A 14,553-nucleotide genomic window follows, 5' to 3' on the forward strand; every position below is an offset into this window, starting at 1 on the left:
TAGAATAAGTAAGGTGTAATGGAACTGGGCGGGTATATAAAGGAGTTCATTGACCCTGCCTCCACCCGCTGACTGGATCGGCCGTCCATCACTTTAGTAACCCTTGCTGGACAGGGCTGGGAACAGAGAGCTGGATGTGGCTCAATCCCAACACAGCAGTAACCTAAGCCACAGTTCACACACACAAAACCCACAGGAAAATAAACACCACCTAAGACACTCTGCAGACAGAGAAGGACTTTGGCATGGATGTTACAAGGGGATATTATCACTTAGCGCCAGTGTATGATAAATGTGCACTATTGTGCGAGTAGGGGCACATTTCGCTCAGGCAAATTATGTGCCCCCCCCCTCCTCATGCCGGACACATTAGTATCCCATTTTATATTTATGACTGGGTGAAGTGTAAATTTAAGACTTATCATTGGCCCTCGGCTGTAAAGAGATTTTAATATGATGTTTGGTGCATAAAAACAGTAATGTAACAAAAATTGTTAAAGAATTATAACATAATGTATTAAATGATCTGAATCACTGAAGCAACCAAGACACTGTGCAATGTATAGTTTAGGTGACTAAAATGCAAAAAAAAGTAATTGATTGGTCAAAGAAACATGTATTCTCATTGTGTCTAAGTTGTGATCACTGTTAGACGGCTACAGTGTTATTCTCACACTATTCCTGAACTGTCTATGACCAGTGTGAAAACCACACTGAAGCAGTCTACAGAAAGTATAACGTGTACAAAAATCAGTTTTGCAATCTATCTCAGCCTGTAAAGTTGCAGCATTTTAAAAGTTGACGTTAGAGGGCAGGAGGCCATGGATAACAAATATAAGAAGATTAACACAGTCACGCTGCCTGGATCTATGAGGAGGTGTCCCTGGTTTATCATGATGGTAGATTTATTTTATTTATTGGACATAGGCTGTTGTTGACCTATAACATATAGAATTTTGACAGAGCTATTCTTTCACTTTTCTTTCTCCGACTTCTCCCTTACTACTCTAACTTCTGAATATCTTTCTGGGTCATGGGTTCATCAGTTCAATTCATCACTTTAGTTCCCCATTTTATACCCGTTATCTGTTGCTTGTTCTCTAAAACTGTATACAATATTCAATGTTGTCAAACCGTCTTCCTAAATTCTTTTTGGTGTTGTGGATCTTTTACCCAGTGTTTTCCCACTTTGCTTTAATAGCACTTAACCTCATTTGCTACCTGTCTTCCCAAAACTTCAACTTCTCCAGCTCAGTATGTAAGAAAATACTGTCCTGAGTGTTCATCAGTTTTAGGGCAGATGCACACCACAGTAATATCTGTACCAAAATCCACCATGTGAACTAGCACTAAGGCCGGGTTTACACAACCTGTGAATTGTGATTAGAAATGCTATTCAAGTGCAGTGTGGAAAGGCTTATCACAATTATATGCCTGCAATTGGATAAGAGCAACAGGTGTTTTGTACTGTCTACATGAAAAACAAAAAAACATCAGCTTGATGCTGATTGCAAGAACAGCAGTGTAAGGGTGGCGTCACATGTGGCATTAACACATGTGGGGTTCACAACAGCTGAGAAAAGGAGATTTGCTTGATCACATTGCTGTCAACACTGTTTACAAAGCGCATGTGTTAACACATGCTTTAACTGTTTCATGCTCTGCGCCACACATGGACAGGTGTGGGTAGTGTATGGGGAGGGGCTCACGGGCTGAGTTTTCTTCATACGGAGGTGGGGTTTGCTGCATAATGCAGCAAACTCCCACCGCTAATACCCTAGTCCAGTGATGGCGAACCTTTTAGAGATCGAGTGCCCAAAGTGAAACCCAAAACACACTAGCTTTTCCCAAAGTGCCAACACGGCAATTTAGGCAGCAAAAAACTTATTGCTACCAGAATCTTTGAGCTCCAATCCAACCCTGTCCACACCTTCTTACTCCTTCGGACAGGACCAAACAGCACAGGATGGGTCACTTTAAAATAGCAGGGCACTACTTGGACTGTGGGAAGATGCCATGTCAGGCAAACTCTGTACCTGGGAGACAGCCAGTGTGCCCACAGAGAGGTCTCCGAGTGCCATCTCTGCCACCACTGCCCTAGTCCTTTAAAAACTCAGGCAACACTACACCTAAAGCCACGTTCATAACACTATACTAGAGCACAGGGGGCGGGCCTTGGCTCTATCGCACGCATTTCCCAGGAAAAGCATATATGATTGGGCAGAGGCCCGCCCCCTGTGCGCTTGCGGAACGCGTTACCGTGGCCCAAGAGTCCCCTACATATCATCTGTGAGGCCTGCTGTGCTACTGCATGACTTAAGTCATGTGACACCTCCCCATCACCCTGTTCATATTGTGCAATGAATCTCCATAATTTATTGCCAAAGATCCATGAAGTCTCAGCACAGCAGCTCCCAAAGTATTTAGCTCCATACTCTGCAACCATAGGCTGTGAGTAAAGGGCTTTATTATTCGAAACATCAAGCATCGACAACATTGCAACCTCTAACGCACAGCAACTTGGATTTTGGACGTGGACTTTTCATTCCACAGCCGCCTGCCGAAAAACAGAAAATATCAAACCGTTTATTATTGTCATCATTACACACTGGAAACAAATGGTCCACAATATCATTGTTTGAATCGCATGACAAGGTGCTCATCACGTGCAGGTAGCCTAAGGGCCAATTCACGGGGCCATGGTCCGTCTTTGAAACTTTGAGGGCGCGTTCACACATTCCGCGTTCATAACGCGACGCTAGCGCACAGGGGGCGGAGTTTGGGGCGATCGCATATGCGTTTCCAGAGAAACGCATGCGATCGGGTTATTAATCCCGGGAAACGCATATGCGATCGGCCCGAGCCCCGCCCACTGTGCGCTAGCGTCGCGTTATGAACGCGACGATAGCGGAACGTGTGAACGCGCCCTGACCGTGCAGTTCCCTGTATCACAGAACTTATCACAGTGCTGAAAACTAGTCTCCATCAGTTTTTTTTTGTTTATTCAGTTTCACAAATAAAATGCTGCTGAAAAAAAATTGTAAATCATAAGTATAAATAAACTTACAAAATTTATTTCACAGTTTATTCTTCGTAAGAAATGAATACATCAATCAGTCTAATTGCAAAATATGATGATCCTGCATCTCTTACAAGGCCTTGTAACATTGTATGTCCTTTACATCCCCCTTTTACAAGAGCTGAAGATCATTTATAGGTTAAATGGGTTTTCGGGATTTACTAATGATGGCTTATTCTACGTCCACAACAATCAGCGTTCCATAAAAAAAAAGATAAAAACCTAAATACTTAGGCCAAATTTACACATGTAAACACCATATGCTTCCGGGGTGCTCTGAAGGAGGTGCAAATTCTCCCCTCTGCATAGAGATGCATGGCGAACGATGAAAATCTATCTTTTCCTTGTGTACGGAGAGGTACAGTTCCACACGTGTGGTTATTGCCGTCTTTGGGAGACACATGTACAGCCGCAAGCTTGCGTCCATACATACATCCCCCATATGGTCACATGATTGAGGGCAAGGATGCATTCATAGTAATGTATGCCCACACGGCTAGGGCCGAGTTGGCACACGTCAGCCATGATGGAGAGGAAGAGGGTTGACCCCTCTCAATTGCAATGCATTAGGTACGGCCCGTAACACGGGGAAAGATAGGACATGTCCTGTGTACGGCGCAATACGTTGTCGCACTTGCTTGCGGCCGTACATACGTCCCCCATATGGTCGTGTGAATGCGGCCTTAGGCTACATTCGCACACACGTACGGGTGACGTATATGCGGCGTATATACGTCCCCCATACATGGCAATGGGCGCACCTCGCCCTACGGGAGTGGTCCATGTCCTATCTTTATCCCGTAATCCAGTGCCACGGCCATATATCACTATGGAGAAGGGCACGGGCGAGCCCTCCCTCTCCACGGTGTTACAGTACTGTACGGTGGGCACACGTCTGTGTGAATGTGGCCTTAGGTTGAGATTTATCAGAAGTGTCCAAGAGCAGAACACTTCCAGTTACCCATGGCACCCAATCAGAGCTCAACTTTCATTTTCCCACAGCTGTTTATGAAATGAAATCTGAACTCTGATTGGTTTCCATGGGCAACCAGAACAGTTTTACCTCAGACACTGCTGATAAATCTCCCTTAGCCACTGTAGTCACAGTTCAGGCCACTACAGACAACCTAGAGATAAGTTACACGAGTACCATATAGTATAGCACATATATGACTTGCATTCAGAACCGTTTTTTTTTTGTTTCAATGTCATCCATTACCACTGGAACTAATGAGAAATTCCTTTTTTTCCTTTTTTATTAAAAAAAAAACCAAAACAAAAAATAACCAAACACGATGAAGACATCCAGTCATCTTTCCATCTTCTTTCACAAATTTGCAATTTCTAACCAGGTTCATTAAAACACACAACACAAATAAAATTACGGACGGACTCTTTGCGCCTTCCAATGTGCCTACATGGACGTCTTCAGCAGAATGAAAACCATTCCCATTGAATTGGGTACGGAAAGTGATAATAGAATCAGCTGACTACATTGTGCCCCCGATAGGTGTACATAAGGGAACACAGAAAGGGAAAACCTCAGGGGTTAGTGATGGTGCTATAAAGGAACGTGGCTGAACAGGTACGAGACAGACTCCCCATTGTGTGTTCGACGAATCGCTTCTGCCAAGATCATAGATATGTCGATGACCTGTTGAGAAAAGTTGGTTCACAGATGATTGCAATATAAAATGGTTCTTAACCAAAAAATGCTATTTTTTTTTTAATGTAGTTTCATAGCTGCAGGTAGAGGTTTCACAAACATTTTTTAAAAACTAATCCATTTCATAATTCATTAAGGGAGTTAGGAGCCTTAAAAGAAATCTACCACCAGGATGAAATATTGTAAACCAAGCACACTGACATACTGGTGTGTGCCCCCTCTGGCAGAAGATGCTATTCTTGTAGCTTTCTTTGTCTTTTGTTTTTAAGAAAAAGAGGTTTTAAAAATTATGTAGACGAGCCTTCGGGGCTCCAAGCTCCATTGACAACTATGGAGTCTGGAGTCCCTGAGGCTCTTTTGCCAATTTGTAAAACCTTTTTATTGTAAAAACAAGGTCCTAAGAAGCTAAAACAAAGCAGACAACCAATGTGAAAAATGCATATCCCGGAGTGGGATTTGGATCACTCTGGTGCAATGATGTGCAAAATCGCTTCACAAACCCTCCCCACTGAATAACTGCTGTAAGATTCAAACAGAAGCTGCTACAGTAGGGAGATCTCACACACCAGTGCACCAATCCCTGCTGCAATACAAAAATACAACTGCATGTTTCAGTTTGTATGGGTAGAACTGCTGACATATTCCCTTTAATAGCCTGACAGTCTGACTTTTAAAGACCAAGGCAACTTAGCAGTGGTGTTATATGGGCAGTGCAATATTGGCACTTTTTGCTGCCTCCTTTTCTTCCCATATACCTCTTGTGTCACCCCCTTCTTCATCATAGATTGTAGGGTCTTGTGAGCAGGGGCCCAATTGCTATTGTTTCATATGACTTATTACTCTGTCTGTTATATTTATATATGTCCCCCATAATCTGTAAAGCGCTATGGAATTTGAGGGTGCTATATAAAAAAGGATTATTAACGGTTTGTCACATTACAATCTCAATGCAATCTCTTATTAGATCCCCTATATAAAACAAACAAAAAAGACAGTCATCACCAACCTAAAAAAAAACAAAAAAAAAACCCAAAACACATTTCTCTCAATAGATGTAAACTTTTACTAAATTCTTCTTTTACTATACTGGTTACCCAAGTGCTCCATGAGTTCCCAAAAATTATGCATATTTTTTAGATTAAAAAAAGAAAAAAAAAGAAATTACTGTCAAAAACAAAAAAAAAATGACACACTTTATGTAATAAATGTTTAGACACAATAATACAATAAAATACCTCAGAGCAGTAGAATTAATAGGACATGACATTCTACCTTACCTGAATTTTAGGACAATGTCTAATCTTTTCCTCTTGAGGTATAGTATTCGTAACCACCACCGCTTCAAAGCAGGCGTTATTAATCCGAGAAATGGCCGGGCCAGAAAATATACCATGAGTTAGGATTGCATACACTTTGGTGGCTCCAGCAGATAGCAGTCTACAAAAGGGAGAGAAAAAAAATACATTTTACTTTTCCCATCAATACAACTGCTCTGCATACAGCAAAGAATAGCAAGTACACATGTATTGGAATGAATTATTCCTCCCCTGAGGTAAGAGAATGAAAGTCCAGCATGTTTAAAGGGGTTTTCTCACAAACATAAGTTAGGCCCTATCCACAGGATAGGACCTAACTTGCTGATGAGACCCCCACAGATCAAGAAAACGAGGGGTCCGATGAGGTCCCACGTCCCTCCGGCGGAGTAATGAAGCAGACGGCTATGCATGACTGTTCTGCTCTATTCATCTCTATGGAGCGAACCTGGTGCTCTGCAATTTCCGTCAGCTCCATAGAGATTAATGGAGAAAACGGTCCATTCGGACCTCCCCCATCAGACCCCTCGTTTTCGTGATCTCTGGGGGTCTCATCACTGAGCCCCCACCGATCAGCAAGTTATCCTGTGCATAGGGCCCAACTTGTGTTCGTGAGATAACCCCTTTAACTATTACTGTGGATTTAGGGAGTCTCCCTATGGCAGAAAGCAGACATTTTAGTTAGTTACTACTTTGTTTGAAATCTCTGCAAACATAAATTTTGGCATAAATATGCCGAAATACAAATGGGACAAATTGTCCCGCAGATAAACTTTTACATAACTGCAATTCCCAGAAACACAATCGACGTTAATGGATGCTTGCCATTAAATCTAAAAAAATCTACCATCAAAATCCATCACAATAAACCAGGGACATGTGCAAAAACGCTTGCACAGGTAGGTCACTACTAGGGAATCGAAATGCTTTGCCACTCACTTATCTGCTGCGTGACAGATGGTTCCACAAGTGTCTGCCATGTCATCAACAAGAATTGCCACTTTATCCTTCACATCCCCCACAAGAACCATACGGTCCACCTCGTTGGCTTTTTTTCTTTCCTTGTGTATTAAGGCAAAGTCAACATTCAGTCGGTCAGCAATAGAAGTGACTCTAGATTACAAAAAACAAAAACTAGTTAAAGTAATTGACACTCCATGGAAATCTTAAGAAAAGTTTGTGTATTTTTGAAAGAGAATCCTGGTTTACAGCCTTTAGGTTGTACAATTACATTTGTGTATAATCTCTTACCTTTTGGCACCCCCAGCATCTGGTGACACTATGGTGCAAGTTTTCCATTCTGCAATGTTTTCTCGAATCCATTTCAGGACTGCAGGTTCAGCATATAAATTATCCACAGGAATATCAAAAAAGCCCTGTAATAGAGAAGAACCTTTGTTTAAAGTCAAAAGTCTTCACCAAGGCCCCTTCTACACACTAGTGAGTGTGGTGTGTCCAAATCCCATCACTTGCAGCGTGTGCTGGCTGGGACATCCGGCCCGAATGCTGAGCAATGGGAACTGAACTCCGTGCAATTCTGGTTGGCAGCGTTTGGCCGGACCCATGCAGGTTGCGCACATAAGACTCATTTTTGTGTGTCACTTTTTATTTTTTTTAGTTTGGCCACTGGTCATTTTCATCATCCCACAACCAAGATATAACCAGTGTGTTCTACCTTACATGTAATTGTATACTTTTATTCTGTCCTGCGATGGAGTCTATAGTTATACGGTACAACCCTACAATAGTCCCTGCATCTCTCATAGCTAAAATACAGTGAGGAGGTGGAAGGCTTATTCAGCAACCCATTGGCTTGTGAGAATATCTGATCGGCACATCGGAAGATTAGGTTTTTTCCTCCCAGCATAATAAGAAACAAACTGTTCTATGTGCAACTAAAATTAAATATATATTTAAAGGGAACCTGTCAGCAGAAATAGACCTCAAACTACTTCCAGTAGACTGTCACATAGACTAACACCTTCCTGATCATGTTACTTTCATGGCCTAATCTGGCCTCATCTTAAAAAAAACAGAAAAACAACAACTTTGAAGTCAGATGTAAGTTGGTTGTATAAAGTCATGTAGGTGGAGAGTTCAACACTGAAGTCAAGCTCTCGCTTCCCCAAAATGCCCCCTTTTTCTGTAATTAACGGCTCTGTATCCAGAGATATCTCAACTGGGTCTCCACAAGAAACCTGGAAGGTGTTAATCAGCTTAAAACATACAGGTTATGATTTATGACAGGTCCTGAAAATTGCTACAAGTCAAACAGATTTTGGCACAGTTTTACAGCAATATTCAAGCAAAGTAGAAGTGAATAAATCCTTCTGTTTGGGTCTCTGTGTATTCTCACCCTGATACCATACATGATTTGTGTACTAAACTGGCTTTAATTTATTAAAAATATTAAAAACTAAACTTGCTCGCCATTCAAGCAAAAAGAAGAGGAGTCCGAAGAGGTTTATCACCTACCTCTAGGCAAACATAAGTATTTTTATGTACATGGGTATTATTTTATGTGCAGTACCCATATTGGGGATTCGGTCCTTGTGCGTGGTTTAGTATCCAAATCCCCCTGTCAATAGCAAAAAAAAAAAAGGAAGATAAAAAGTGAAATACCTGAATCTGGGAGGCATGAAGGTCCATAGTAATGATGTGGTCAGCCCCAGCCACAGACAACATATTGGCAACAAGCTTAGCAGAGATTGGAGCTCGAGACTAAAAGAAAACAGAGGGGGGATGGGACGTGAATACAATAATTCCTTTATATAGCGCACACAGATAATGCAGCGATGCACAGAACTTGCCAAATCAGTGCCTGTCCCCAGTGGGGTTCACAATCTAATCAACCTACCAGTATGTTAGGGTGTGGGAAGAAACCGGAGGACCCAGATGAAACCCACGCCAACACAGAGAGAACTTACAAACTCTTTGCAGATGCTGACCCTGGGATTTGAACCCAGGCACCCAATGCTGCAAGGCTGTAATGCTAACCACTAAGCCACCGTGCTGCCCTATGATTACTCCAACCATTAGGTGTATCACACACATGGATAAAACATGACATTGCAGTATATACTGAATGAAGAACATATGGTCTTACCTTGTCTTTCTTATCTTGGCGTGCGTAGGGAAAACAGGGAATAACCGCAGTGACACGACAGGCAGAGGCGATCTTGCACGCGTTGATCATGATCAGAAGTTCCATTAAGTTGTCGTTGATCTCCCCGCAGCCGCTCTGCACAATGTAAACATCTTCTCCTCGCACGCTCTCCCCAATCTCCACACTGCAAGTCAGCACATCACAGTATGAGTACAGGAAACATTACAGCTCTGCAGATATTTATCAGAATGACAATGAGATGCTAAGGGTCATTTTTGGCTACCGTTGCAAGATCAAAAATTGGCAAACAACACCCCCCGCCCCCCCAACGTCAAGGGGAAATATGCACAATTTTTTAAAACCATTATTTACTAGTTATTTGTAGTTGCACTTTTTGTGTGGAACCCACATGGCAAGTTTTCTTCAGGCTAAGCAATACCCTCTAGACGTGCAAGTGATGATGGCCCAACAGGAATCACACAGAATATGTTAACCCTTTAATCGCTGTCGTACAGCTATACACATCCTATTTGCAGACACCCCGGGGAGATACCTGTAAATGGGAGGATAGTGTCAAAAGGATTGTATCTTAAGAACCATAGCAAGAGGAGAATCCCCCTTTAATACAATGCGATTTTTAAATATAGCTCTCAATTCCTGACTGTAATGGTGCAAGCTTGCGGCCGTAAATACGTCCCCCATAGATGCCAATAACCGCACGGAGCATCTTGTGCTCACCAGACCGGTCCATAGCAACAAAAAGATAGAGCATGCTATATCTTCGGCAGTGCTGAATTATTTTCAATGGAGACAGGAGAGGTCACCCCTACCCCTCTCCAGCGCAGCTCACTTATGCAGAATATGTATGTGCAAACGCAGCCTAACTTGACAGATTCTGTATAGTCCAGAAAGACAGTATTATATAGATATTATTAAATGGGCGGGGGGAGGAGGGTGATAAAGGTTTATATAACCGCTTATTAAAGAAAAAAATGTAATGGTAAAAATTGCAAAAAAAAAAAAAAAAGCACACAATTTTAATGGTTGTCTGCCAATTGTAAAAAAAAAAATAAAAATATATATGTTGCTCAAATGATCCATTGATTTAAATTACTGACACCGCCCAGAGGCATTGGAATATAGTGCCTCCCATAGCGCTCTGTGAAAAGAAAAGGTCAATGTATAGGTGATCCATAAGAGCTTTGTTGTATCTGGCACCCAGCACCACCAGATCAGGGGGCTTATAGATCAGGAAGTCTTAGGCTACATTCACACGATATACGTCCCCCATACACTTCTATGGGCTCACGGCATGGTACGGGAGCGGTACGGTGCAGCACACGTGTGGCACTGTACCGCTCCGTAGCCAATAGAAAGATAGGACATGTCCTATCTTTTCCCGTATTACGGAGCCGTGGCCCATATGTCGCTATGGAGAGGGGCGGGGGTGAGCGGCGCTCACCTCCTCCTCCCGCGCTGCTGTGCCCCCCCCGTGCTATGGTGCGGTGGGCTCACGGCAGTGTGCATGTAGCCTTATAAATAATGCTCCATAGCCTTGTACTAAATAAAGATCCAGGTCTCCATGTAATACACATCCTCTTCACGACCAGTACAGCCTCCTCGCTCACCCTCCAAAGGGGGCAGACTGCTGTGATTGTGAGGTCGGCTCAGCCAGACCCAGGCCGTAAAGCCCTTCACCCCCAGACACTGGCCACAACGAAGGGAACCAGCACAGAGGGGATGGCTGCATACACAGCTTGTCAGGATGTACGTTGGCAACACATGAACCATGTAGGTTCTGATCTCTTCTATGGGAGATCCCTTGATACTGGTTACAGAGTGTGTTCAACTGTGTTACATGAACAGCTAGACGATACAGCACTGCTGTATAATGCCCCTCATGCTGCTGCTCCTGCGGGTGTGCAATAAATAGTTGGATGTGTGTGCAGTGTCCATTAAAATCTGAAACAGAATTTTTCTGCAGATTTATTTGTAATGTAAAAGGGGGAAAAAAACACTTCAGTGTGTATGTAACAAGAAAAATTGAGTAAGGGAAACCCCTCACGGCCAGAGCAGGGACACTGCCCATGCTCCATCTCACTGCTGTGCTGCTGGCTAGCAACAGACACAAAGGGGCATAGAAGCAGTGAAATAATCGAAAATTATTGTGGATTGCAAGAATTTGTGATTATAACAGCGACTACATCACCTCCACGCCATGTGGATATGGAGGGGGCTTAGAGGGGCGCTGCAGCCGGCGCAGTGGACCAACCTTAGTTTGAAGGTTTTTACGCAAAAACCCTAGGTGACGGCTGGTGTAGTTTTGCCCGGCAGCACGGGGCTGTGGAAACCACAGTGAGCCCAGATATTTCTGCGGATGTGTGCATAAGCCCTAACAATTATTTATATTCATCTCCATGGGGTCTTTTCCCAGTAAAAAAACAATTTAACATGGAAAATATTTTTGCAGCAGATAAAAATATGTAACAAATGTCAATTTTTGCATATAAAAAACAAGAAAAAACACCTCATGTACATGAGCTTTTGTAAATGTTACACGCTGGGATGTTGCTGTATTAGGGAAATGTATTTACTGCAATAAAATCTGCATGTAATGCACAATGTGTACGAGTGCCAAGTAGTAGATCTGAAAGAAATCTCTTTCTTTGTGTAGAACAAATTCTCAGTCTGACATGTCTGCAACAAATCTGCATCGTGTGTACACAGCCCTGGGACAGAGTGCTTACAGCGCTGTAATATGAGGCTGCACTTGTCATATGGACGCGCAGAAGAATTCCAATGTGAATGAAGCCTGAGAGGAGCTGCCAGGGAGGGCAGATATGGGGTTTCGGCTGCACATTTCACACTCATGGGTGAGAATTCCCATAAAGCAGTGTGTGGGACTCACAGAAATAGACAGCCATCTTTATTATTGTGTATGCGCCCATAATTCTATCTTTCATTAGCAAGTGCTATGCAGACTCTAGGCTAGGACCACGTGATAATGTGTAATATAATTATAATACGTATAATAACCCTGGGGTCACATCACTATTGGGATGCAATGGCCCAGCATAGACGGTGCACTGCCCTCTGTAGGAGCTCCGGGGTACTGCACCGTCCCCAGTATTCTGCCTCACGTGGTGTACGTGATATAAACATATGTACATGAATATTATACACTTCTGCCGGTGACGGGAATCCCCTTCACCACCCAATCATAAGAACACATCATCCGAGGACCTGCAGCCCGGGCCCCGCCTCTCCCTGCTCTTCCCGTCATCACAACGTTTTGGGCGATTTGGTCCCCACGTGTTCCCAGCTTATTCTCCGCTGCCTGCACAGATGCATGCCGGGACTAGTAGTTATCCCCGTTCTCTAAGACTCTTTGACGTAGGTCAATTAAACTACAACTCCCAGCAGCGCCTGCGCCCGGCTTTTCCATTTCAGCTTGTCACCCGTCACAATGCCTCGGCGTGGCGCAGCACTGAGCCCGCACCCGCCGTCCTCGCACTAGCAGCTCACTCACCACGTCTCCTGGTTGCTGAACTTTTTGGTAACCACACGCCCCAATTCGAGCCCCAGCCGGTCCGCGATTTTCTGGGACAGGTCCTGGTGGGAGCTTCCACTGAAGATCTTGATGTTGGGCATGTTCTCTCCGGCGCCCCTCGGGGAGATCCGTCACTGTAGTGGAGGAACCTGCGGGCCAAGGGGGGAGCTGCACGATGTCCTGTTGCTTAACGGAGACGAAACTCTTAGCTCCGCCTACTCGCAGGTTCAACCAATAAAAAATCCCGGACACACCCCCATCGTGCTGCGGAAGGTCGAATTGTATGAGGCAGTAGCCGCCATGTTGAGTATTGGCAGAACATAATATCATGTTATAACAATATATCAGAGATCCTTCATTGTTTCCACATGTTTCACCTATAGGTAGTGCCTATAGGTGTATGTACCCTGCCTCCTTACGTCACAAGATCGGGTGACACTCCGGGGTCACTTGTTTCTGCAGCTGTAGGGTCCCTGTAGGGTAAATTTAAATGGCAGGTTCTCCTTAACCCCTTTCCAACATGCGCCATACTATTACAGCGCACGAAAGGAACGGGTGTATGGAGTGGGCTCATGGGCTGAGCCCTCTCCGTTCAGGTTGGGTGTTTGCTCCATATTACAGCAAACACCCACCGCTTACACACATGGTCTGTGCTGGCACCAATTACGGGTGTTAAAGGAAATCTACCATTTGTTTTCATGCATTGTGAACCACACATACCTTGAGAATGCTGTAGCTACACTGATGCAGAAACATATCTTGTTTAATCCCTGATCTGAGTGGTTTTACTCAAAAAACAATTATACAATTCAGGACTGTGGGAAAGCTGGGTTGCATGCTGGCCGCAGTTGCATAACACATTACACTGAGCTTCCTGAACTGTCCAGACAGGACTAATCAACCTGAGCTGGATGACTCGTATACAGAAGTCGGGGGATGGTACAGCGATTGATTACTTCTGCCTGTCAGGGACAACACAGTGATTACATCATTCTCTGGAGCAGTGCATAATAACGGTAAGGGGAGAAGCGCGGAGCAGCCACAGGAGTGACAGAGCCTCATTATCATCATTTTATAGTTATTTTTTCAGCAAAACCACTCAGATCATGGATTAAACAAGATATGTTTCTGCATTAGCATAGATACTGCATTCTTAAGGTATGTTTGGTTAACAATGCATGAAATCAAATGGTAGGTTTCCTTTAACCCCTTAAGGACACAGCCATTTTACAGCTTAAAGGAAACCTACCACTTTAAAATGACATTTATAAGCCAAAACTACCTTGCTACATCTCTGGGTGAGCTGATGCCGGAGCATATCTTCACTATTTGCATAAAGCGCCGTAGTCCGTGTAAAACATTTATTGCTTTGTATTCAAACCCCCCCTTCGGCGCACCACTATATAGCCAGACGCACCATGCGCGCGACCGTGTGGCGCCTTATTACGAGGTGCCGGAGAGCCGGTGACGTCACCGAGCTCCCGGGAAAACTTGCGCCTGCGCAACTTCGCGTGTGAAGCCGGACGCAATAAAAATTTGAGGTTGCGCAGGCGCGAGTGTGCCCGGGAGCACAGTGACATCGCTGGCTTTCCGCCACCTCGTATTAAAGTGCATGCACGGTCACGCGCATGGTGATAAAACCCTGCAATACATCAGTATTGCAGAGTATTATCATGAACAAGCAATCATATGATTAATTGTTCATGTCTCATGGTGGAAATAGTAAAAAAGTTAAAAATAAAAAGTTTTTCAATAAAAAATAAAGTAATAAATCAATAAAAATGTCCATAAGCCCCATAACATCTAAAGAGAAATATAACGCTAAATATATATATAGTA

General features: G+C 43.6%; 1 protein-coding gene across 1 annotated transcript; it reads right to left on the bottom strand.

The window, feature by feature from the left end:
- Positions 1-3,071: 3,071 nt before the first annotated feature.
- PRPS1 (phosphoribosyl pyrophosphate synthetase 1) lies at positions 3,072-12,935 on the bottom strand. The gene is made up of 7 exons (XM_072123119.1): positions 12,694-12,935; positions 9,165-9,348; positions 8,681-8,779; positions 7,310-7,434; positions 6,998-7,171; positions 6,023-6,182; positions 3,072-4,733 (listed from the first exon to the last, which is right to left on the bottom strand). The coding sequence occupies exons 1-7, from the start codon at positions 12,813-12,815 to the stop codon at positions 4,641-4,643; spliced, it is 957 nt and encodes a 318-aa protein (XP_071979220.1). The 5' UTR covers positions 12,816-12,935; the 3' UTR covers positions 3,072-4,640.
- Positions 12,936-14,553: the final 1,618 nt, after the last annotated feature.

This window comes from Engystomops pustulosus, chromosome 9 (assembly GCF_040894005.1).
Source record: "Engystomops pustulosus chromosome 9, aEngPut4.maternal, whole genome shotgun sequence".
Lineage (NCBI taxonomy): Eukaryota > Metazoa > Chordata > Amphibia > Anura > Leptodactylidae > Engystomops > Engystomops pustulosus.

Excerpts from the sequence above, each read along its gene's own strand:
- PRPS1 (XM_072123119.1), bottom strand. The coding sequence starts at position 12,815 with ATGCCCAACATCAAGATCTTCAGTGGAAGCTCCCACCAGGACCTGTCC. Across the intron at positions 7,435-8,680 it reads TTCATGCCTCCCAGATTCAG|GGCTTTTTTGATATTCCTGT; the intron begins GTATTTCACTTT and ends TCTCTATTACAG. Across the intron at positions 4,734-6,022 it reads GACATTGTCCTAAAATTCAG|GTCATCGACATATCTATGAT; the intron begins GTAAGGTAGAAT and ends TTTTCTCAACAG.